This window comes from Stegostoma tigrinum, chromosome 5, assembly GCF_030684315.1.
Source record: "Stegostoma tigrinum isolate sSteTig4 chromosome 5, sSteTig4.hap1, whole genome shotgun sequence".
Lineage (NCBI taxonomy): Eukaryota > Metazoa > Chordata > Chondrichthyes > Orectolobiformes > Stegostomatidae > Stegostoma > Stegostoma tigrinum.
Window position 1 is genome coordinate 130192984 of NC_081358.1, and position 26630 is coordinate 130219613.

The 26630-nt window shown below is 47.6% G+C and overlaps 1 protein-coding gene across 1 annotated transcript in view; it reads left to right on the top strand.

Moving 5' to 3' along the window:
- Nucleotides 1-26630, top strand: part of sspo (SCO-spondin) — a 517250-nt gene that overhangs the window by 94224 nt on the left and 396396 nt on the right. Inside the window, exons 17-23 of the mRNA XM_059646360.1 lie at nucleotides 6263-6428; nucleotides 8137-8380; nucleotides 12289-12469; nucleotides 14997-15091; nucleotides 19514-19770; nucleotides 21093-21227; nucleotides 24886-25088. Of these exons, the coding sequence (XP_059502343.1) occupies nucleotides 6263-6428; nucleotides 8137-8380; nucleotides 12289-12469; nucleotides 14997-15091; nucleotides 19514-19770; nucleotides 21093-21227; nucleotides 24886-25088 (1281 nt within the window). The remainder of the gene's footprint in view (nucleotides 1-6262; nucleotides 6429-8136; nucleotides 8381-12288; nucleotides 12470-14996; nucleotides 15092-19513; nucleotides 19771-21092; nucleotides 21228-24885; nucleotides 25089-26630) is intronic.

Here is a 26630-nt window from a genome sequence, read left to right on the forward strand (position 1 = left end):
TTGACATAGAATCATAGGATCCCCACAGTGGGAGGAAAGTGGAGCGCCCGGAGGAAACCCACGTAGACATGGGGAGAATGTGCAAACTACACATAGACAGCTGCAAACAGCTGAATTTTGTCATCAGTGTTGTTAAGAGTGGAAAGCATTTCTTCCTGTATAGCCACAGACTCCCATTCTGTTGACAGGATGAAACAATTAAATGTTTGTAATCTATAGGACATACAACATGGAACAGTACAGCACAGTACAGGCCCTTCGGCTCACGATGTTGTGCTGAACATTAATCCCACACCTGAGGTCTATCTAACTTCCACCCCTACCTTATACTATCATCCATATGTCTATTTAATAGCCGCTTAAATGCCCCTAATGAGGCCGACCCCACTACCCGCTCTGGCAATACATTCCACGCCCCTACCACTGTCTGAGTAAAGAACCTACCTCTGATGTCTCCCTGATATCTACCTCCTTTCTCTTTAAAACTACATCCCTCATAAAAGCTACCTCCACCTCGGAAAAAGCCTCTGGCTGTCTATTCTATCTATACCTCTGATCATCTATACTTTGTCGTTCTAAAGAGAAAAGCCTTAGCTCTCACATACTTTCCTCATTAGACCTTCCCTCCATTCCAGGCAACATCCTGGTAAATCTCTTCATCACCTTTTCCAATGCTTCCACATCTTTCCTGTAATGAGGTGACCAGAACCGGACACAATACTCCAGATGTGGCCAAACCAGGCTTGTGTATAGCTGGAGCATAACTTCACAGCTCTTGTACTCAATCCCTCTATTAATGAAAGCTAACACACCATACGCCTTCTTAACAACTCTATCCACCTGGGTGGCAGCTTTCAGGGAACTGTGAACACGAACCCCAAGATCCCTCTGCTCCTCCACACTGCCAAGAATCTTTCCATTAGCCCTGTATTCTGCTTTCAATTTTGTCCTTCCAAAATGAATCACCTGACACTTTTCAGGGTTAAACTCCATCTGCCACTTATTAGCCCAGCTCTGCATCCCATCAATGTCCCTTTGTAATCTAGAACAGCCCTCCACACCATTCACAATGCGACCTTTGTATCATCTGTGAATTTACTAGTCCACCCTTCCACTCCTTCATCAAAATCATTTACAAAAATCACAAATAGAAGAGGACCCAGAACAGATCCTTGTGGTACACCACACGTAACTGAGCACCAAGTTGAATAATTTTCATCCACTGCCACCCTTTGTCTTCTAAGGGTCAGCCAATTCTGAATCCAATCTGCCACGTCTCCCCCTATCCCATGCCTCCTTACCTTCTGCATGAGCCTATCATAGGGAACCTTACCAAACACCTTACTTAAATCCATGTCTACCACATCCACTGCTCTACTTTCATCCATGTGTTTGCTCACCTCTTCAAAAAATTCAATAAGGTTTGTGAGGCATGATCTCCCCCTCACAAATCCGTGCTGACTATCACAAATCAAACTATTGTGTCAGATAATAGGAAATGCAAATGCTGGAGAATTCGGGATAACAAATTTTAGAGCTGTTTGAACACAGCAGACCAAGCAGCATCTTAGGAGCAGAAAAGCTGACATTTCGGGCCTAGACCCTTCATGACTTCTGATGAAGGATCCAGGCCCGAAACGTCAGCTTTTCTGCTCCTAAGGTGCCGCTTGGCCTGCTGTGTTCATCCAGCTCCATACTTTGTTATCATGAATCAAACTGTGCCTTTCCAAGTGATCATAAATCCTGTCTCTTAGAGCAGTTTCCAATAATTTGCCCACCACTGATGTAAGACTAACTGGCCTGTAATTTCTGGGGTTATCCCTGTTCCCTTTTTTGAACAAGGGAATGATATTTGCCTCTCTCCAATCTTCTGGCACGATACCCATGGACAGTGAGGATGAAAAGATCATCACCAAAGGCCCTGTGATCTCTTTCCCGAGTTCCAACCGAATCCTTGGATAAATCCCATCAGGCTCAGGGGACTTATCTATTTCCAACTTCCGCAAAATTCCTAGTACATCTTCCTTACTAGCATCGACATCCTCTAGCCTACCAGCCTGTTTCACACTGTCCTCTGCAACCAGATCCCTCTCAATTGTGAATACCAAAGAAAAGTATTCAATAAGGACCTTTCCCATCTCTTTAGACTCTGTGCAAAAATTCCCTTTACAATCCTTGATCGGTCCTACCCTTTCTCTGGTAATTCTTTTATTCCTCACGTACGTGTAAAAAGCCTTGGAGTTTCCCTTGATCCTATCTGCCAAGGTTTTCTCAGCCCACTTATCGCTCTCCTAAGCCCTTTCTTCAGGTCCTTCCTGGATAACTTGTATCCCTGTGGAGCCTTTTCCTTTCCTCTTTTCCTAAACCTTACATAAATCTCTTTCTTCCTCTTAACCAGTTGTTCGACTATCTCAAGAACTAAGGACCCCTCACTCGACCTCATCCTCCCTGCCTGCTCGGGACAAACATATCGAGCACACGCAGTATGCATTCCTTAAACAATCTTCACATTTCTATCGTGCTCTTCGCTGACAGCATCTATTCCCATTTGCCAAGCACCAAATCCAAAGTGGCCTCTCCTCGTGTTGGTCTATCTACATACTGTGTCAGGAATCCTTCCTGAACGCATTGGACAAAATCTGCTCCATCTAAACTATTACAGCTAAAATGTTTCCAATCAATATTTGGAAAGTTGAAGTCACCCATGACTACAACCCTGTGACTTCTGCACCTTTCCAGTATCTGCCTCCCAATCCGCTCCTCTACTTCTCTGTAACTATCAGGGGGTCTATAAAAAAACCCCAACAAAGTGACTGCTCCTTTCTTGTTCCTGACCTCAACCCTCACATCATTCTAGGATTGCCTTTCAGTAGCTGCTATACTCACCCTGACTAGCTAGGCCCCCATCTCTTTTACCACCCTTCCTATTTCTTTGGAAGTATCTAAATCTTGGAACTTCCAACAACCATTCCTGTCCCTGTGTTAGAGATAATGGGAACTGCAGATGCTGGAGAATCCAAGATAACAAAGTGTGAAGCTGGATGAACACAGCAGGCCAAGCAGCATCTCAGGAGCACAAAAGCTAGGCCCGAAACATCAGCTTTTGTGCTCCTAAGATGCTGCTTGCCCTGCTGTGTTCATCCAGCCCCACACTTTGTTACCCTGTCCTTGAGTTACCCAACTTTCTGTAATGGCCACAACATTTTAGTTCCAAGTACCGACCCATGCTCTAAGTTCATCTGCTTTGTTTCTCGCATTGAAGTGCACACACCTCAAACCATCCCTGTGTCTACAGTTACGCTCCATTGGCCGCATTTCTTTATAAAGAACCTCACTCCCTGTTGTGTCTGCTGGAAGGCTGAATAGCTCATCCTCTGAATTATAAATCTGGTTCCTCACCCCCTGATAATCTAGTTTAAACCATCCCGTACAGCTCGAACAAACCTCCCTCCTGTGCCTTTCCCTTTCAGGTGCAACCCATCCTTACCGTACAGGTCCCACCTTCCCCTGAATGTGCTCCAATTATCCACATAATGGAAGCCCTCCCTCCTACACCAGCTCTATAGCCACGTGTTTAGCTGCGCTCTCTCCCTATTTCTTACCTTGTTATCACGTGGCACTGGGAGTAATCCAGAGATACTTACCCTGTCTGTTCAGGACTTCAGCTTCCAACCTAACTCCCTGTACTCGTTTTTCACATTCTCTTGGATTCTGTCTTTATTTTCAGATCTGCTATGTTTGCCTCTTTGTCAATTATTCAACAATTAATATCTCCTTAACCCATGGTTCTATGATTGTTGTCTCATTGGACAGGGACAACAGTGGGCCTGCTCTGCCATTCAATTGGATCATGCCTGATCTGACATTCCTCTTGTCTACTTTTCCGCCCTTTCCCTGGAACCCTTGATTCCTATACTGATCAACAATATATCCATACAAGACTTACACATATATAAGGACTATATCCTCACAGCTCTATGTGGCAAGGACTTCCAAAGACTCCCAACCATCAGAGAGAAGATGGGGAAATATTCTCTCAGCAATTACTCTGTCGAGCCCCTTAAGAATTAATATGTTTCAATGAGATCACCTCTCATTTTTCTAAGCTCCAGTGAGTAGAATCCCATCCTGTTCAGCCTTTGTTCATTAGACAGTCCTTCCATGACATTCCTCTTGTCTACTGTTCCGCCCTTTCCCTGGAACCCTTGATTCCTCTACTGATCAACAATATATCCATACAAGACTTACACATACATAAGGACTATATCCTCACAGCTCTATGTGGCAAGGAGTTCCAAAGACTCCCAACCATCAGAGAGAAGATGGGGAAATATTCTCTCAGCAATTACTCTGTCGAGCCCCTTAAGAATTAATATGTTTTAATGAGATCACCTCTCATTTTTCTAAGCTCCAGTGAGTAGAATCCCATCCTGTTCAGCCTTTGTTCATTAGACAGTCCTTCCATACTGATGATCATCCCAGTGAACTTTCTCTGAACTGCCTCCAATGAAATGATATCTTTCATTAAATAAGGGACCAAAACTGCTCACAGTACTCCATATGTGGCCTCAGCAGCACCTTGTACAGTTGCAGTAAGACTTCCTCACAGTTATACTCCAAACCCCTTAAAATAAGGGCCAACATTCCATTAGCCTCCCTGATTACCTGCTGCACGTGTGTGCTAGCTCTGTGTCCAAAAACAGCAATTGCTGGAAAAGCTGGCAGCATCTGTGAAGAGAAATCACAGTTAGTGTCAGTGACTCTTCCTCAGAACTGCTTTTCATCTTGTGTACCTTGATTCCTCTCGTCACTGGACTCAAAACGTGAACTCTAATTTCTGTCCACAGATGCTGCCAGAGCTGCTCAGCTTTTTCCAGCAATTGCTGTTTTTTTTTCTGATTTCCAGCTTCTGTAGTTCTTTTGCTTTTATAGTGCTAGCTTTGTGTGTTTTATCTACAAGTTGCCCCGGTATAGTTGGCCATCTCTTGGCCAGTAAGATTGAATGTGACTAGATCTCCTACTGCCATTTCAGTGGGGTTGACGTCATTAGGTCATGGGCCAGGCATTGTCACTGGGTCGCAAGTTTCCTCAACAGGGACACTGCACAGTTTATTGCATGAGAGTACTTTGGCTTAGATTGAAATAACTGCACAGAGGCTGGTATCCTGTTACCATCTCACCCTTTATTTATACAGGACGATCCCTGACACTCATCCAGCTCTCTCAGAGCAAGCTCTCCCTTGACACTGCTGTTTCTGTCTGTCAGCCGGGGCTCCCTGATTGGACCAGGTTAACAGCCCAATCAGGGAACTCATATTCTATGAGGTCCATCCAGCTGACCTCATTACAAACATGCCACTGATTACCTTAATAAGATAAACATTTTTACTAAGAGCCTCTGGATGAGGTAAGATGACAGGCCTGTCCCATCTGAGAGCCAAATATTTTCTCCACCTAAGTCCTGATGACATCAACAAGTTGGGTGGAACTTAATGTAGTTTTCAGCATTAACCCATTTAGAACAATGATCTAATACTTCAGAGGTCACTATGAAGTGTAGAGGCCACTGTGAACGTCAGAGGTCGCTGTGAGTGACAGGTCACTGTGAGGTGTTGAAAAGTCACCAACAGGGTCAGAGGTCAATATGAAGGTCAGAGTTCACCATGGGGCAGACGTTGCTGTGAGGGAAAGGTCATTGACAACATCATAGGTTAACATGAGGGACAGAGGCTACTGAGCGATAGGTCACTGTGTAGATCAGCAGTCGCTGTGAAGGTCAGGGGTCACTGTGAGGGGTTCAAAAGTCACCCTGAAGCTAATGGTGTCCAATGGGGAATGTTTGGTGAAAAGCAGAGTCTATGATGGAGATGGTATTTCCTGCTCACGTTCTCAGTCAGACTCAGAACCATTGGAGATTCCTTCCCTGCTCTTCAAATCCTCTTGTTTAGTAATATGATGTTGTTGAGTAATATGATGTTGTTGAGTAATATGATGTTGTTTAGTCATATGATGTTGGGTACATTTTAGAAAATGAATAATCTCTCCCTCTCTCTTTCTCTCCTGCCTTGACCCCCCCCCAACTACATCTCTTTCACTCAAATCACAACCCTTACCTTCTCTCCCCTTGTCCCCACTTCCTCTCCTCACTTTCCCTCTCTCACATCTGTCTCTCTCTCTCTCTTTCTCTCTGTCTCTCTCCCCATCACATTCCCCTCTGTCTCTCCCCTTACCCCCCCTTTCCCCCTTACATGCTCTCCCCCAGCCATGTTATGACCTGGTGGACCTTGAGCCATTCTACAACCTGTGCCTGGATGATGTTTGTGGTTGTGAGAGTGCCGGGCACTGTGAATGTGGCAGTGTGGCAGCATTCGCCCGGCTCTGTGCCCAGGAGGGTGTCCACATCGACTGGAGAAGCAGCAATGTTTGCCGTGAGTAGCTGCACCTGGGGAACGGAGCTGTGTTGTTGTGGTTTCATGCTCCCATTCACCAGTAATAAGGGCCGGTGTTGTGGGAGGCTTGGAGCGGGGACAGGGGGTGTCCGTAAAAAATGATCTGCTGGAGGAGGTGGTGCAGGCTGGTACAGTTACCACATTGAAAAGGTATTTGGACTGGTGCATGGGTCAGAAAGGATCAGTGGGATATGGGCCAAATACAGGCAAATGGGTCTAGTTGGCGAAACCTGGTCTCCAGGAACAAGGCGAAGAACTGGCTGCAATGGTCTGGGACACAAATTACTGCTCGATAACAGCAGTGTGTACCATCGACAAGATGCACTGCAGAAGTTCACCAAAGATCCTCAGGCAGCAACTTCCAAACTCACGACCACTTCCATCTAGAAGGACAAGGGCAGCAGATACATGGGAACACCAGCCCCTGCAAGTTCCCCTCCAAGCCACTCACCATCCTGACTTGGAAACATATCGCCGTTCCTTCACTGTCACTGAGTCAAAATCCTGGAATTCCCTCCCTAAGGGCATTGTGGGTGGAGGTTAGATAGACCTTGGTTTAGGGTAAAAGTTCAGCACAACATTGTGGGCCGAAGGGCCTGTACTATGCTGTACTATTCTATGTTCTATTTGGCTCAACCCTACAGCACATAGACTACAGTGGTTCAGGAAGGCAGCTCACCCCCACATTCTCAAGCGGACAGTGGAATGTCTCTTGAGATAGTAGGAACTGCCGATGCTGGAGAATCTGGGATAACACAGTGTGAAGCTGGATGAACACAGCAGGGCAAACAGCATCAGAGAGAAGCAAGAAAGCTAAGAGGCCTTCCGGCTCCTCGAATGTCTCCAGATGTTATTTTTATTGACTTCTGGAAGGGAACTTAGTGAAGTTCCTCACAAGTGACTTGCCACTAAAGTTGAAACCAATGGGATTGAAGACAAATGATTGACAAAGGGAGTTGGGGAGTAGGGAGAATAGACAGGGATTTACCTCCATGTGACAGAATCTCTCAGTTAATCTGGTGGATGGGTCTAACAATCATGCTTCCTAACACACAGTCTGTGTCTCTCTGCCTCCCCCTCTCTCCGACTCGTTCTCTCTGACTGTCAGTGTCTCTCTCTGTCTTTCCCGCGCCACCCCCGTCTCGCTGTCTGTCTGTCTCTCTCTCCCCGCCCCCCTCGGTGTCTCTCTCTGTCTCTACCCCCTCCCCCTCTCTCTCTCTGTGTCTCTCTCTGTCTGTCTTCCTCACTCTCTGTCTCTTCCCTTTCTCTCTGTCTCTTCCCCTCTCTCTATGTCTCTCTCTCTGTCTCCCTCCCTGCTCTGTCTCTGTCTCCCCTGCCCTCTGTCTCTCTCTCTGTCCCCCCCTCTCTGTGTCTCTCTCTGGCTCTACCCCCTCCCCTTCTCTCTCTCTCCATCTCTGTCTGTCTCCCTCATTCTCTGTCTCTTCCCCCCCCGCGCTCTCTGTTTTTCCCCTTCTCTCTCTATGTCTCTATGTCTCTCCCCCTCTCTCTATATCTCTCCCTCCCTGCTCTCTCTCTGTCTCCCCTGCCCTCTGTCTCTCTCTCTCTCTCTGTATCTCTCTCACTCTGTGTATCTCTCTCTCTGTCTCAGTCTATCTTTCCCTGTTCACTCAGTGAACGGTTTCTGAAGTTTGTGGTTCTAATGAAGGTGATGTTTTCTCTCTCACAGCGATACAGTGTGGTGGTGGCCAGGTGTACAGCGACTGCTCTAGACCGTGTCAGAACTCCTGTGTACACCTGCGCATGGGCCTACAGTGTGGCTCAGGTGTGAAGTGTGTCCCAGGCTGTAACTGTCCCGGGGGCATGGTACTGGATGAGGACGGTCAGTGTGTGCCACCGTCGCTGTGCCCATGCCTGTTTGATGATACGGTCTACCCAGCTGGATCAAGCAGGGACAGAAATTGTAACACCTGGTACGTGGGATAGCACAACGCATGGTCATCGCCCTCACACCCTCTTCCCTCTCTTACACCCCCTCACTCCCTCCCTCCCTCACACTCCCTCCCTAACTCTCACATCCTTCTCACCTACTTTAAAGACAGATCAGCTTCGCCTCTGGGATGTGATGGGTGCTCTATTCTCACCATCAGAATCGGAGGACATGCTGGGAAATCCAGGCAGGGAGCAATCCGATCAGTCAGATTCCCCGGGATGAAGGTTTATCTCAGGTGCTGCAAGACCTGCTGTTTCTGCTTAGATCCCCCATGAGTATTTTATAAAAACCGAAATAGCTGCAAAAATCTATGAAGGAGAAAACAGAGTTAATGTTTCGGGTCCGGTGACCCTTCCTCAGAACTGATGGTGGTTGGGAAAACATCAGTTTATATGCAGAAAATAGGGAGATGTGTGGGGTAGGGACTAAATGATAGGATAGAGCTCAAAGAGAGAGAAAGACAGTTGGACAGACAAAGGAGTTGCTCACGATCAGGGTAGGAGGGTGAGTAGTTGTAAATGGGGACTGTCAGTGGCTAACAGCATGTGTAATGGCAGGCTATGTGGTAAAAAGGCCTGGTGCGTGGGGTAAGGGGCTAGGGCATGGGAGGGCACAGGCCCGAAATTTACTGAACTCGATATTGAGTCCAGAGGGCTGCAGGATCCCCAAGTGGAAAATGAGGTGTTGTTCTTCCAGCTTTTGCTGAGATTCACTGGAACACTGCAGGAAGCCTGAGACAGAGATGTTGGACGGGGAGCAGGGTGGTGTGATAAAGCAGCACGCAACAGGTAGGCTCAGCATCTTTTTTATCAGCAGAATGTCGATGTTTGTTTGAATAGTCTATGCTTGTTTCAGTGAGTGATTAGTGAGTTTGAGAGAAGGAATTTCCAATGGTCTGGGGAGACTCAGACTGTACACAGAAACATCAGGGCTCAAGCCAGAGTGTTTGGGTGTGAGATTGGGAAAAATCCTTTCCACCAAAAGCTGGAAGAGGCTGATACTATTCGAGAAACAGTTTGATTTCAAATCTATTGTTCACTTTAAACCTGAGGGTTGGTGTAATGTGATGAATGGAAGATGGTGAAGGGGGAGCAGCCGATCAGCTGATACCGTCTGGAGGCTGCTTTTTTAAAAATTCATTCATGGGATGATGGCAGCATTTATTGCCTATCCCTAATTGCCCAGAGGGCAGTTAAGAGTCAACCACATTGCTGTAGGTCTGGAGTCACATGTAGGCCAGAGCAGGTAAGGATGGCAGAGATAATGGGAACTGCAGATGCTGGAGATTCCAAGATAATAAAATGTGAGGCTGGATGAACACAGCAGGCCAAGCAGCATCTCAGGAGCACAAAAGCTGACGTTTCGGGCCTAGACCCTTCATCAGAGAGGGGGATGGGGGGAGGGAACTGGAATAAATAGGGAGAGAGGGGGAGGCGGACCGAAGATGGAGAGTAAAGAAGATAGGTGGAGAAGGTGTGGGTGGGGAGGTAGGGAGGGGATAGGTCAGTCCAGGGAAGACGGACAGGTCAAGGAGGTGGGATGAGGTTAGTAGGTAGCTGGGGGTGCGGCTTGGGGTGGGAGGAAGGGATGGGTGAGAGGAAGAACCGGTTAGGGAGGCAGAGACAGGTTGGACTGGTTTTGGGATGCAGTGGGTGGGGGGGAAGACCGCCCCCGCCACAACCGCCCCAAGAGGATCCCCCTCGTTCTCACACACCACCCTACCAACCTCCGGATACAACGCATTATCCTCCGACACTTCCGCCATTTACAATCCGACCCCACCACCCAAGACATTTTTCCATCCCCACCCCTGTCTGCTTTCCGGAGAGACCACTCTCTCCGTGACTCCCTTGTTCGCTCCACACTGCCCTCCAACCCCATCACACCCGGCACCTTCCCCTGCAACCGCAGGAAATGCTACACTTGTCCCCACACCTCCTCCCTCACCCCCATCCCAGGCCCCAAGATGACATTCCACATTAAGCAGAGGTTCACCTGCACATCTGCCAATGTGGTATACTGCATCCACTGTACCCGGTGCGGCTTTCTCTACATTGGGGAAACCAAGCGGAGGCTTGGGGACCGCTTTGCAGAACACCTCCGCTCAGTTCGCAACAAACAACTGCACCTCCCAGTCGCAAACCATTTCCACTCTCCCTCCCATTCTCTTGATGACATGTCAATCATGGGCCTCCTGCACTGCCACAATGATGCCACCCGAAGGTTGCAGGAACAGCAACTCATATTCCGCCTGGGAACCCTGTAGCCATATGGTATCAATGTGGACTTCACCAGTTTCAAAATCTCCCCTTCCCCCACTGCATCCCTAAACCAGCCCAGTTCATCCCCTCCCCCCACTGCACCACACAACCAGCCCAGCTCTTCCCCCCCACCCACTGCATCCCAAAACCAGTCCAACCTGTCTCTGCCTCCCTAACCGGTTCTTCCTCTCACCCATCCCTTCCTCCCACCCCAAGCCGCACCCCCAGCTACCTACTAACCTCATCCCACCTCCTTGACCTGTCCGTCTTCCCTGGACTGACCTATCCCCTCCCTACCTCCCCACCCACACCTTCTCCACCTATCTTCTTTACTCTCCATCTTCGGTCCGCCTCCCCCTCTCTCCCTATTTATTCCAGTTCCCTCCCCCCATCCCCCTCTCTGATGAAGGGTCTAGGCCCGAAACGTCAGCTTTTGTGCTCCTGAGATGCTGCTTGGCCTGCTGTGTTCATCCAGCCTCACATTTTATTATCCAGGTAAGGATGGCAGTTTCTTTCCCTAAAGGGCATTAGTGAACCAGATGGATTTTTCCAACAATCGGCAATGGATTCATTAGATTAGATTCCCTACAATATGGAAACAGGCCCTTCAGCCCAACAAGTCTACACTGCCCCTTACAGCATCCCACCCGGACCCATCCGCCTATAACCCACACACCCCTGAACACTACGGGCAATTTAGCATGGCCGATCCACCTAGCCTGCACATCTTTGGACTGTGGGAGGAATCCACATCTGCTGGGTTGGGATTTGAATGCGGGTGTGAATGATGAGCCTGGCTCTGACATTGCTGGTTCTGTGATGGAGATCCAGTGGGTTACAAATGTTGCTGCTACCTGCGGGATTGGGCGGGCCAGAGGGCTGCGATGAAACCACCCTGTCACCTGTTTCCTTTGGCACACAGGATAGGTCGGTTTCATTGGATTTCTCTGCCAGACAACCTACTGCAACCAATGGGGAGCGGGCATCCAAATGAGATCACACACCCAAAATATACCCTCCAACGAGATCACCACCCCCATAGTATATCCCCCCTCTGAGATCACCCCCAAATATACCCTCCACCAAGATCGCCCCCCCATACTATATCCCCCCTCTGTGATCACCCCCAAAATATACCCTCCACTGAGATCGCCCCCATAGTATATCCCCCTGAGATCACCCTCAAAATATACCCTCCAATGAGATCACCACCCCCATAGTATATCCCTCCTCTGAGATCACCCCCAAAATATACCCTCCAATGAGATCACCACCCCCATAGTATATCCCTCCTCTGAGATCACCCCCAAAATATACCCTCCAGTGGGATCCCCCCACCAGCCCCGAAACACATGGTGTGAAATATACCCCCACAGTCTGTCTCCCTCTCTCTCTGTCACCACCAGGCCATTTGCGGGGGGATGTACGTGGTGGGGGTTGGGGGGGGAAGGATCAGCCTGAGCACAGTGTGATCCCACTGCTGTGACAGAGCTGACTGAGCTCTGGGGGTGGGTTTGGGGGTGTTGTAGCCTGCCCACACCCCCCATGTTGCTGGGTGTCCCACACCTTGGTTGCGTGTTTCAGTAACTATCTCTCTCTATCTCTCTCTCGGCCTCCTGTGTTGCAGCTTGTGTGTCAGTGGGGTTTGGAACTGCACTGACCTGCTCTGCCCTGAAACAGCATCTTGTCCCAACAATCTCATCTATGCCTTCCGCTCCTGCCTCAAAACCTGCGAGAATATTGACCTCAACGAGACCTGCCACCACCTGACTGATGGCTGCACCTGTCCAGAGCATCTGGTCCTGTTGGTAGGTCAGGGAGAGAGACAGAGCGCACTGTAAGGATGGGAGTGGGGTGCGGGGGCTGGTCTCTGCATAACTTTCTCCTGTCCATACCTTACACAGGACCTGGACAGCCAATAGTAGGCTGTGGGGCAGTGTTATGGAACAGAGAGATCTCGGGGTACAGGTTCACAGCACTTGAAAGTGGAACCACAGGTAGACAGGGTGGTGATGAAGGCATGCTTGAGTTCATTGGTCAAAACATTTGAGTGTAGAAATTGGGATGTCTTGTTTCAGCTGTAAAATACATTGGTAAGGCAATATTTGGATGACTGGGTGTGATTCTGGTCACCGTACTGTAGAAAGGATATTAATAAAGTATAAAAACTGCAGAAAAAAATTCACTAGGATGCAACATGGGATGGAAAGCTTGAGTGAGAAGGAGAGATTACATAGGCTGGAAATTTCTTTCCTTGAGTGTAGGAGTCTGAGGGGTGACCCTGTAAAGATCCATAAAATCATGAGAAGCATAGATAAAGCAGATGGTCAACAGCTTTTCCCCAGGGTAGGGGAGTTTAAAACTAGAGGGTGTAGGTTTAGGGTGAGAGAGTCACGCCAGATGGAGACTGTCTGGAAATGGAGGGGCGTGGGCTGGTTAGGGTGCTCCCATGTGTGTAGTGGTAGAGAATTTTGTAATTTAAGAAACATTTGTACAGGGATATGAGATGGGATAGGCACGGAGGGACATGGATGGGATAGGTACGGAGGGACATGGATGGGATAGGCACGGAAGGGGCATGGATGGGATAGGTACGGAAGGGGCATGGATGGGATAGGCACGGATGGACATGGATGGGATAGGCACGGAGGGACATGGATGGGATAGGTACGGAAGGGGCATGGATGGGATAGGCACGGAGGGACATGGATGGGATAGGCACGGAGGGACATGGATCAGATAGGCACGGAGGGACATGGATGGGATAGGCACGGAGGGACATGGATGGGATAGGTACGGAGGGACATGGATGGGATAGGCACGGAAGGGGCATGGATGGGACAGGTACGGAAGGGGCATGGATGGGATAGGCACGGATGGACATGGATGGGATAGGCACGGAGGGACATGGATGGGATAGGCACGGAAGGGGCATGGATGGGATAGGCACGGAGGGACATGGATGGGATAGGCACGGAGGGACATGGATCAGATAGGCACGGAGGGACATGGATGGGATAGGCACGGAGGGACATGGATGGGATAGGTACAGAAGGGGCATGGATGGGATAGGTACGGAAGGGGCATGGATGGGATAGGCACGGAGAGACATGGATGGGATAGGCACGGAGGGACATGGATGGGATAGGTACGGAGACATATGGATGGGATAGGTACGGAGGGACATGGATCAGATAGGTACGGAGGGATATGGATGGGATAGGTACGGAGGGACATGGATCAGATAGGTGCAGAGGACATGGATCAGATAGGTGCGGAGGGACATGGATCAGATAGGTACGGAGGGACATGGATCAGATAGGCACGGAGAGACATGGATAGGATAGGTACGGAGGGACATGGATGGGATAGGTACGGAGACATATGGATGGGATAGGTACGGAGGGACATGGATCAGATAGGTACGGAGGGATATGGATGGGATAGGTACGGAGGGACATGGATCAGATAGGTGCAGAGGACATGGATCAGATAGGTGCGGAGGGACATGGATCAGATAGGTACGGAGGGACATGGATCAGATAGGTATGGAGAGATATGGATGGGATAGGCAGGGAGGGAAATGGATGGGATAGGTACGGAGAGATATGGATCAGATAGGTACGGAGGGATATGGATCGGATAGGTACGGAGAGATATGGATGGGATAGGCAGGGAGGAAAATGGATGGGATAGGTATGGAGGGACATGGATGGGATAGGTACGGAGACATATGGATGGGATAGGTACGGAGGGACATGGATCAGATAGGTACGGAGGGGCATGGATCAGATAGGTATGGAGGGATATGGATGGGATAGGTATGGAGGGACATGGATCAGATAGGTACGGAGGGACATGGATCAGATAGGTATGGAGAGATATGGATGGGATAGGCAGGGAGGGAAATGGATGGGATAGGTATGGAGGGACATAGATGAGATAGGTACGGAGGGACATGGATGGGATAGGCAGGGAGGATATGGATGGGATAGGTATGGAGGGACATGGATGGGATAGGTATGGAGAGATATGGATGGGATAGGCAGGGAGGAAAATGGATGGGATAGGTATGGAGGGACATGGATGGGATAGGTATGGAGGGACATGGATGGGATAGGTACGGAGGGACATGGACCAAACTCAGGCAAACGGGACTGGATTAAATAGTGAAAACTGGACAGCATGGACAGGTTGGGCCGAAGGGCCTGTTCCCATGCTGTAGGCCGTTATGACTCCATGTTCTTGGTTGAGATGTTACTCTGTGTTACTCTGTGATACTCCATGTTACTCTGTGATTGTTCCTGCCTCTGTATTTTTGGTTTGTGTTGTCAGGGTGGGGTTTGTGTGGCCCCCAGCGATTGCCCGTGTCACCATAACGGCCGTCTTTATGAGAGGGAGCAGACTATCCAGAAGGATTGCAACGAATGGTAACTACATCTCTTCATTGATTGGTTCACTTCACTGCCTGCAATTTGGGGAAAATGGCCTTTGTACAGAACAGGCCAGAATACAACGGGCAGAAAGGCATTCTCTTGCACTGTAATCAGTCTCATTCCTGGTGAACACTGAGATAACATTTCCTCATTTGGTGAGACTTTCTTTCTCCCCATTCTGCTCCATCATCCTCTTCTCCACTCTTTCTTACATCCTCCTCTCCCCAGTCTCTCCCCCCCGCCCCCCCCACCATCCTTCCCCCTCAATCAGCTCCTCTAGAACCTCCACTTTTTGCTTCACCCAGGTCCCTTACTCCCCTCACCATACCTCACCTCCCAAGCCCATAGTCAAGACTTACCTCCCAGGCCTGGCATCTTCCATACTTCCTGGGAATCCCTGAATTATTCAGCAAAGAACAAAGAATAATACAGCACAGAAACAGGCCCTTCGGCCCTCCAAACCTGTGCTGCCACATTTTGCGCTTCCATACTGAAACTGCCTTCACCTACAGCATCCATATCCCACTATTCCCCTCCTAGTTGTGTATTTGTTCAGGTGCACCGCCTCGTCTGACAACAAGTTCCAGGCACTCACCGTACTTTGTGGTGCCCGGCACATCCCTTTAAAACTTACCCTCTTGCACCTTGAACCTGTGTCCCCTGGTAGTCGCCCCTGGGAAAAAGCCTCATACTTTCCACTCTATCCATACCATTTATAGATCATAGAACAGTACAACACAGTACAGGCCCTTCAGCCTATGATGTTGTGCCGAACTATTGTCCTACTCAGATCAATCTACCCTGCATACCCTACATTTTACAATCCTCCATGTGCCTATCCAAGAGTTGGTTAAAAGTCCCTAGAAGTACCCCCCCACCTTGTCGGCCTATTACATATTGAGTCAGAATTCCTTCCTGGACACACGTGACAAAATCTGCTCCATCCAAACTATTCGCACTGAGGAGGTTCCAGTCTATATTCGGGAAGTTGAAGTCACCCATGACAACAACCCTATTACTTCAGCACCTTTCCAAAATCTGTCTCTCATTCTGTTCCTCAGTGTCTTTGTGCTATTGGGGGTTCTATAGAAAACTCCTAATAAAGTGACTGGTCCTTTCCTGTTTCTGACTTCTACCCAGACTGACTCAGTGCACAAACCCTCCTCCACGACCTCCCTTTCCGCAGCTGTGATACCATCCCTGCTGAGCAATGCTACTCCCCCACCTATTTTACTTCCCTCCCAATTTCTTTTGAAACATCTACACCCTGGAACATCCAAAAACCATTCCTGCCCCTGTGTTATCCGAGTCTCTGTAATTCACAATCTTTTAAACTTCCATTAGATTGCCTCTCAACCTCCTGCATTCCAGTGAAAACAATCCCAGTCTATCTAATCTTTCTTTGTAGCTAAAGTCCCCCATCCCAGGCTTCATCCTGGTAAACCTTGTCTGTACCCTCTCCAAAGCATCCACATCCTTCTGGTGGTGTGGTGACCAGAACTGTATTCCATATTCCAAGTGTGGCCGAACTAAAGTTCTATAAAGCTGCAGCGTAACCTGTCTCTCCTTCACTCAATGCCCAATCCAGTGAAGGGAACATGCCATAAGCCTTTTTTACTGCCTTATCTACCTGTGCTGCCACCTTCAGTGATCTGTGGACCTGCACATCCAGATCCCTCTGCGTATCAATACTCCTGGAGTTTCTGCCATTCACTGTATAATTTCCACCTGCAGTTGACCTTCCAAAAAGCATCACTTCACATTTGTCCCGATTAAACTCCATCTGCCTCTTATCTTTCCATGTCTCCAACTGATCTATGTCTTACCGTAACCTCTGGCAATCCTCCTCACTATCTGCAACTCCACCAATCTTTGTATCATCCAAATCATTTATGTAGATCACAAACAGCAGAGGTCCCAGCACTGATCCCACGAGGTCACAGCCCTCTGTTCTGAAAAGCATCTTTCACCCTACCCTCTGTCTCCTATGACTAAGCCAGTTCTGTATCTTTCTGATGAAGGGTCTAGGCCTGAAATGTCAGCTTTCCTGCTTCTCTGATGCTGCTTGGCCTGCTGTGTTCATCCAGCTCTACACCTTGTTATCTTAGTATCTATCCTGCCAGCTCACCCCAATACCAAGTGACTTCACCTTTTGTACCAGCCTGCCATGAGGAACCCTGCCAAAGGCTTTACTGAATCCACGTAGACAACATTAACCGCTTTTCCCTCATCAATCATTTTTATCACAGCCTCAAAAAGCTCGATCAAGTTAGTGTGGCACGACCTCCCCCGGTGTAAAACTAAGCTGTTGCTAATCAGCCCATTTGCTTCTAAATGTGCATAGATTTTGCCCCGAGAATCTTTCCCAATCATTTCCCTACCACTGATGTGAGACTCACAGATCTGTAGTTTCCTGGATTATCCCTGTTTCCCTTCTAAACAACGGGACAATATTGGCTATTCCCCAGTTCTCTGGGACCTCACCTGTGGCCAAAGAGGATACAAAGCTGTCTGTCAATGCTCCAGCAATTTGCTCTCTTGCCTCCCTCAATATTCAGGGATAGATCCTGAGGACTTATCTATCTTAGTACTTTTTAATATACACACTTCTTCCTTTTTAACAGCAAGTTGGCTTAGAAATTCAATACTCCCTTCCCCGAGATCATCCTCCATCAATTCCTTCTCTTTGGTGAATATGGCACAAAGTATTCATTTAGGACCTCATCTACTGCTGTCTTCTGGCTCCACACATACAATCTCTCTTTTGACCATGAGTGGGCCAATCCTCTCCTTAGCTATCCTCTTGTTTTTTTTTAAACATATGTATAAAAAGCCTTGGGATTCTCCTTAAACTGCTAACAACTTTTCATGACCCCATTTAGTCCTTATAATTTGTTTAAATTCTTTTTTTACTTTCCTTATATACTGCGAGGGCTTCATCAGTTCCCATCCTCCTAGACCTTATGTATCTTGCCTTTTTCTTTCTGATCAAGTTATGACATTCCTGGTCATCCAACGTTCATATAACCTGCCATACCTATCCTTCATTCTTGCAGGAACATGTCATTCCTGATCTCCTGACAACAGCTGTTTGAAACACTCCCACGTGTCCAGTGTAGATTTACCCTCAATCAGCCGCCTCCAATCAAAATTCTCCCGTTCCCGCCTAATATTGTTGGAGTTCGCCTTCCCCTAGATTAACACCTTCGCCTGAAGACTGCTGTTATCCCTATCCATGAACATCTTAAAACTCTCAGTATTATGGTTATTACTGACAAAATGCTCCCCCATTGAAACTTCACTCCACTGGCCAAGTTCCTCTCCCAAAACTAGGGAGAGTCTCACCCCTTCCCTGGTTGGATGGTTTACATACTGTCTCAGTACTTTTACCCATTTCCTGAATGACATTGTCATTTGGAATTTCCTCCAAGCTATCCGTCACTCACAGCCCTCACCTGTTAACAACATCCATCATTCATTATCACTCCTCAACATTGACTGAGAAACCCTTCAGCCCATCATGTCTGTGCTGGACGTTATGCACTGACCTGTTCCAATCCTATTCCCGACTGATGTTGCTGGCTCTGAAGACGAGCTTGGATTTCCCCACTAGGGTCATAGAGCCATTGAGTTCTATAGTACAGCAATAGGCCCTTCAGCCCATCGAGTCTGTGCCAGTCAATAACAACCACCTCACTATTCTAGCCCCATTTCCCAGCCCTTGGCCCATAGCTGTGTCTGCCTCGGCATCACAAGGGCACATTTAAATTGTTCTTCAATGTGATGAGGGTTTCTGTCTCTGTCTCCCCCCACCCCCGCCCCACCCCCAATTTCTAATTAGAAAGTTAAATTCCTTCGCCCTTGCTGAGAGATCGGTTCCCTCTCCCAAGACTATCAATCCTTTCCCTGAGCTGGTTGAGAACATTACTGTTTTCAAAGTTCCTGGAGTTGAAACACTGTACTGACCAGCAGCTGCTCAAAAAAAAATCCATTCCTGCGCTGTCAGCCCAAGGCATTGTTCATTTTGTAGTGGAGCAGCTCAGGATGTGGTTCCTGGAGAGGGAAGCTGCTTCCAGCTTACAATGACAGGCACTTCAAACAGACTCTAGAAGTTAAGGTGTTAAACTGTAGGCAAGCTATCCCAGATGTCACACAGTATCAGCCCTGAAAATGTAAATCTCTAACCTCTCATTTATCCAAACTCACAATGGCAGATCTCTGTAACAGAATACACCCTAACTGGCCATCTCTGGGCCTTCACCTCACCCACTCCTCTTAGTGACACTGACTGTCCCCCACAGGATCTTCTCCTTGTTCACTCCTCATCACGATCAGGCATTATCAATCACTCTCCATGGTTACCAGCTATTATTAATGGTTTGTTCACTGATGCTGCTTTCTTGTTGCTCCATTTAGTGTGTGTCGCGATCGGAGGTGGCAGTGTACTAACAGGCCGTGCTCAGGGAGTTGCCTGGCCACTGGAGACCCTCACTACATGACGTTTGATGGGCGGATGTACAGCTTTCTTGGGGACTGCGAGTATGTGTTAGTGCAGGAAAATAGTGGCCTGTTCAGTGTGACAGCTGAGAATGTGCCATGTGGGACGAGCAGGGTCACCTGTACCAAGTCCATCATTCTGACAATTGGCAACACAATCATTCACCTCCTAAAGGGTAAGAGATTGTGAAAGTTGAGAGAATGGAAAATGTACTCGCTTGCTGGGGGGAGCATTCAGCAGGAATGTTGAGAGAAATGTGATTGAATGTCCTCTCTCGGGATGCGGTGGGGGGTGTGTGGGTGGGGAGCGGTGTTGCTGGGGAGGTGGGAGTGAACTACAGTCTTAAAGAATCATAGAGTCCTACAGCACAGAGACTGGCCCTTTGGCCCAAACTAGCCTGTGCTGACCAAAATGTCCAAGCACAATAATCCCATTCCCCTGCACTTGGCCCATCTCCTTCCAAACCTTTCCTATCCATGTATTTGTCCAAATGTCTTTTAAATATTATTAATGTACTTACCTCAGCCACTTCCACTGACAGCTCATTCCATTTGCATACTGCCCTCTGCGTAAAAATGTTGCCCCTTAGGTTTCTGTGTATACAGTGATATACATAAACGATCTGGAAGGTATAGACGGTCTGATCAGCAAGTTTGCAGATGACACTAGGATTGGTGGAGCAGCAGATAGTGAAGGGGACTGTCAGAGAATGCAGCAGAATATAGATAGATTGGAGAGTTGGCGGAGAAATGGCAAATGGGGTTCAATCCGGGCAAATGCGAGTTGATGCATTTTGGAAGATCCAATTCAAGAGCGAACTACGTGGTAAATGGAAAAGTCCTGAGGAAGATTGATGCACATTTCTGAAGAAGAGTCTCAGCCTGAAACATCAGCTTTCCTGCTCCTATGATGCTGCTTGGCCAGCTGTGTTCATCCATGTTATGTCAGTTGTATAAGACTTTGGTTCGGCCACATTTAGAGTACTGCGTACAGTTCTGGTCACCATGTTACCCAAAGGATGTGGATGCTTTGGAGAGGGTGCACAGGAGGTTCACCAGGATGTTGCCTGGTACGGAGGGTGCTAGCTATTAAGAGAGGTTGAGTAGATTAGGATTATTTTCATTAGAAAGACAGAGATTGAGGGGCTAATGCACTTTGGCAGGAAAAATAAAAGAGAATAGTAGCAGACTTCAGGGAGACAGAAAGAGGTTGGTGCATTAGGGAGGTACATCTCAGATGAAGGCCGAGGTATTCATTGTGGTCGGAAGATTGAGGAGATAAAACAGAAAATAAGAAACACCATTTTATAGAGAGTGTGAGCTGTTTATGACTTGGTGTGTGTTATTGCTTAATGCATTTTATTACTTGGTGCATGTTATTACTCGGTGTGTTATTACTTGGTGTGTGTTATTGCTTAATGCGGTTTATTACTTGGTGCATGTTATTACTCGGTGCGTGGTATTACTCGGTGTGTGTTATTACTCAATGTTCCTGCAGGGAAGGATGCCATGGTCAATGGGATTGGTGTGAAACTGCCCAAAGTGTACAGTGGAAGTGGACTGTCTCTCCATCAAACTGGCCTGTTTGTCTCTGTCGTCACAGATTTGGGGTTGTCTGTTCTTTGGGATGGAGGTGAGTGTCTTTACAACTACAGCCTCACAGGTCGATAAGAGATTGGCGGTTTGCAGAGATTTCTAAACTCCTTTCACTCCCTACTCACTACAAATCCAAATCATTGGCCATGATCAGTGGTTTGATGGGCTGAAGGGCCTCTTCTGTGCTGTATGACTCAAAAACTAAACAATGGGAGTTTCGACTTCACTCAGTGAGGTTTCTCAGTTCATTTCAGCCACTTGTGAAGACCCACAGTAGCCTCAGATAGATGTTGCGTCCGATATTAAGCTCATCCCAAAACCCGAGCTGTGTTTGTCGAGAATCCTGACTCCTGTCCATCCCAACCCAGAATCCTGATCACATTGCACCCTGAGCCCTGCAGATACGGAGACACAGAACCCACTCCTCCTCGGTTATAAATACCAAACTGTAGCCCAGTCAAGGAGCCAATCAGAGAGCTTAGGACACCTGACATCACAACTGACCATAATTGCACAAACCAATCAGCAAACTGTTACTGGGTGAGATAATAAAATGTGAGGCTGGATGAACACAGCAGGCCAAGCAGCATCTCAGGAGCACAAAAGCTGACATTTCGGGCCTAGACCCTTCATCAGAGAGCCTCTGATGAAGGGTCTAGGCCCGAAACGTCAGCTTTTGAGCTCCTGAGATGCTGCTTGGCCTGCTGTGTTCATCCAGCCTCACATTTTATTATCTTGGAATCTCCAGCATCTGCAGTTCCCATTATCTCTGTTACTGGGTGAGCTTCATTCTGCACACACACTGCAATCCCATGCCCCTTCACTCTTCTGTTCCCAATATTTGAATAACAAAGCAGTGTAAACACCACACAGAATTACTTCCAGCAACTTGTTTGTAAAAGTCCAGCAGCTCCTTCCGCAGTCCTTGCTTTAAAGTATTCCTTTCCCATTTCAGTCCTCAGATCAAAATCAAGAGAATAGAAGATTCTGTATTTACCAGTAAGCCAAACCTATTTACATGTAACAAACCTTCAATAAATTTCTAGTAAAATACAATTCCATTCACCACAGAATGGCTCCTATACAGTACTCACAATCACTCACCCTTCTCTATCACATAAGACCAAAAGACATAGGAGCATGAATTAGGCCATTCAGCCCATCGAGTCTGCTCCGCCATTCAATATTGGCTGATAAGTTCCTCAACCCTGTTCCCCCGCTTTCTCCCTGTAACTCTTGATCCCTTTGATAATCAAGAACCTATCTATCTCAATTTTAAATGTACTCAATGACCTGGCCTCCGCAGCCTTCTGTGGCAGTGAATTCCATAGATTCACCGCTCTCTGGCTGAAGAGGTTTCTCCCTGTCTCCATTCTAAAAGGTCTTCCCTTTACTCTAAGGCTGTGTCCTCGGGCCCTAGTCTCTCCTACCAATGGAAGCATCTTCCCAACATCCATTTTTTTCAGGCTATTCAGTGTTCTGAAAGTTTCAATTAGATGTCCCCTCATCTTTCTACACTGCAATGAGTATATTCTTCAAGTATAGACCCAGAATAAGCAAACATTCCTCATATGTTCAGCTTTTCATTCCTGGGACCATTCTCGTGAACCTCTTCTGAACCTGCTCCAGGGTCAGTACATCCTTCCTGAGATATGTGGCCCAAAACTGCACACAATACTCCAAATGTAATCTGACCAGAGCCTTATAAAGTGTCAGTAGTACATCCCTGTTTTTGTATTCAAATCCTCTCAGAATAAATGCCAACATTGCATTTGCCTTCCTAACTATTGACTCAACTGCAGGTTTACCTTGAGAGAAGGTAAACACACTGACCCTCAAAGCATCCCACCCAGACCCATCCCCCTATAACCCACCTAACCTAAACACTATGGACAATTTAGCATGGCCGTTCTACCGAGCCTGCACATCTTTGGACTGTGCGAGGAAACCAAAGAAACTCGGGCAGACGCAGGGAGGACGTGCAAACTCCACACAGACAGTCACTGCGGGTTGAATTGAGCCCAAGTCCCTGGTGCTGTGAGGCTGCAGTGCTAACCACCGAGCCACCGTGCCACCCAAAGTCATTTCCTTAAAGTACCAAATAAATGTTGATTGCCAGGCCTTGGAGATTTGTTAGCCTTTAACATCATTCATGTTCTCAGCACCAATTTCTTACTAATACTGAATTCCTTTAATTCTGCCGTCTCTCTGGATCTTTGGTTCGCTAATAATTCTGGGGGCAGTGTGTTACTTGTTCCATCCTTAGTGAAGACAGAATCAAAGTATGTGTCCAATTTCTCTATCATTTCTTTGTTCCCCATTCTCAATTCCCCTGTTTCTGTTCGCACCAGCATTTGGAGCAGTCACTTTCCTGCTTTTCCCCCTCACCCTGAATATAGATTTTGTTTCACTATTAATCAAGTAACCTCTTTACTGCTTGAAGACGGTTCACAGGGGCTAACTGACTTCCTCTTCCTCCTACTCTATGCGCTTGTAAATGTGATTGTGATTGACAGGGATTGGAAAGAGTTGGGACCCAAGAACAGGTCTCTGGGGTACTTCGCTGACTATAGCTTGTCGACTGTGCTTGAGATTCTGGTTCGTTGATTATTTCTCCTGTCACCTCCAAGTCCATCAGCTCCTACCTTGTGCAATAACCAACTCTATGACATATCTTTGAACGTCTTTTGGAAATTCCAGTCTTCTATATCTGCTGATTACCATCCTGTGCGTTCTCTTCCAAAAGACCCCATAAATCTGTAACACATAGATTCATTTTCACAAAACCATGTTGATTCTTCCTGGTTGCATGATGATTTTCTGCAAGTTTTGCTGCTGCCTCCTCAGTAGTTGATTGGAGCATTTTCACACGGATAGATGTACAGCTTGCTGGTCTAATGTTTCCTCGTTTCTCTGTCTCCTTTCTTGAATAGTGGGGTTATATTGGTGATTTTCAAATCCCTCTGAGTGAAAGTGGAAGGGTGTGTATCAGTGTTCAGTCTTTGTGTGTGAGTGAGAGTGACAGGATGTGGGAGTGAGTGAGTGAGTGACAGGATGTGAGAGTGAGTGAGTGACAGTGAGAGAGAGTTAGTGAGTGACAGTGATTGAAAGTGAGTGAGAGGATGTGAGAGTGAGTGAGTGGCAGGATGTGAGAGTGAGTGAGTGACAGTGAGAGAGTGAGTGAGTGAGTAACAGTGATTGAGAGTGAGTGACAGGATGTGAGAGTGAGTGAGTGACAGTGATTGAGAGTGAGTGAGAGGATGTGAGAGTGAGTGAGTGAGAGGATGTGAGAGTGAGTGAGTGACAGGATGTGAGAGTGAGTGAGTGAGTGACAGTGAGAGAGAGTGAGTGAGTGACAGTGATTGAGAGTGAGTGACAGGATGTGAGAGTGAGTGAGTGACAGTGATTGAGAGTGAGTGAGAGGATGTGAGAGTGAGTGAGTGACAGGATGTGAGAGTGAGTGAGTGACAGTGATTGAGAGTGAGTGAGTGACAGCGAGAGAGAGTGAGTGAGTGACAGGATGTGAGAGAGAGTGAGTGATTGAGTGACAGTGAGAGAGAGTGAGTGACAGCGAGAGTGAGTGAGTGAGTGACAGTGAGAGAGAGTGAGTGAGTGAGTGACAGTGAGAGAGAGTGAGTGGGTATCACCCACAGACCCTGGCACTGTCTGTCTCATTTCTGTTGTCCCTACCGCAGGAACCCGTGTCTATATACAGCTTGAGTCGCAGCACCAGGGCCAAGTCAGTGGATTGTGTGGGAATTTTGATGGTGATGCAGAAAATGACTTCACCACGCGACAGGGGATTGTGGAAGCAACATCCGATCGTTTTGGCAATTCTTGGCGAGTTAGTCAGACGTGTCCTGAGGTCTACAGTGACGACATTCCCCACCCCTGCTCTGTGAGTCCAAAAATCTCTCACTGATTATTGAACAAGTTCACAGGGCATGTTAATCAAGTCTTCTCAAGTTTTAGCTCTGGAGGTTGATATTGTGCACTGTTTGTCCATTACACATGATAAATATTTACCCTATTGAGAAAATGACATATAATTACAAGCATTTTATGATTTCTGTTTTAGTTGTTTAAGGTAAAACGTGGAGAAAAGAATGAACTAAAACTGCTGAGAGATTAATTTGGAAAAGGGAAATAGTTTACTGAACCTAAGCAAAAATGTAAAACTCGGTAAGAAATGATTTGCCAAAAATGGTCTGGCATTTTTTGCCCATCTCTAGTTGCCCCTTGAGAAGGTGGTGGTGAGCTGCCTTCGTGAACTGCTGCAGTCCATGTGCTGCAGGTTGACTCACCAGGTTGTTAGGAAGGGAATTCCAGGATTTTCACCCAGCGACAGATCTTGTTACATGTGAACACGGACTGCTTCAGCATCTGGGGAGTGCCGAATGTTGCTGAACGTTGTGTAACCATCAGTGAACTTCCGCACTTCTGACCTTATAGTGGAGGGAAGGTCAGGATGGAAGTGCAGACAAAGAAGCAAACACCACAGTGCAATCTGTAAGAGTGAGGGATTATCAATCCATTGCATTCCTGAAACAGTGCTGCCCTTTGTAGTCAGTATCTGGAATGATCTTGGAATTTAAATATGTCCAATTTTCGGGAGGAGAGCGAGAGCGAGACAGAGAGAGCAGCAGGAGGCTGCCAGGAAGGTAACATTTTATTTGCCACTTTAAAAAGCTTACCTCGAGCGGGAACGGTCTTCATTTATTTGGGCAGCGGCTGAACCCGAGACACGACACGTGTGGTGTCTCCCACCCACCCTCCTCCTCTAACCAAAAGGAAAAGACTCGGTGGTGTGTAGATAAGGTAAGGCTTTTTCTATTTCATGTTTCTTTATATGTATATCGTGTGATTGCCAAAAACGCTTTGGTTCCTTTTTCATTTATCTAAGTTAAGTTCAATAATGTCAGGAGATCTCAGACCCATGCTATGCTCCTCTTGCTCAACGTGGAAGCTCAGGGACAGGGCTGATGTCCCAGACTCCTTCATGTGCAGGAAGTGTATCTAGCTGCAGCTCTTGTGAGACCGCAGGAGGGCTCTGGAGCTGCGGATGGACTCACTTTGGACCATACGCGGTGCTGAGGGGGTCGTGAATAGCACGTTTAGCAATTTGGTCACACCGCAGATTAGGATCACTGAGGGAGAGAGGGAGTGGGTTACCAAAAGGCAAAGGAAGAGCAGGAAGGCAGTGCAGGTGTCCCCTGCGGCCATCTCCCTCCAAAACAGCTATTCCGTTTTGGACACTGTTGGGGGAGATGGCTCACCAGGGGAAGGCAGCAGTAGCCAGGTTCATGGCACCGTGGCTGGCTCTGCTGGACAGAAGGGTGGGAAAAAGAGTAGGAGGGCAATAGTCATTGGGGATTCAATTGTAAGGGGAGTAGATAGGCGGTTCAGCATCGAAAACGAGACTCCCGAATGGTATGTTGCC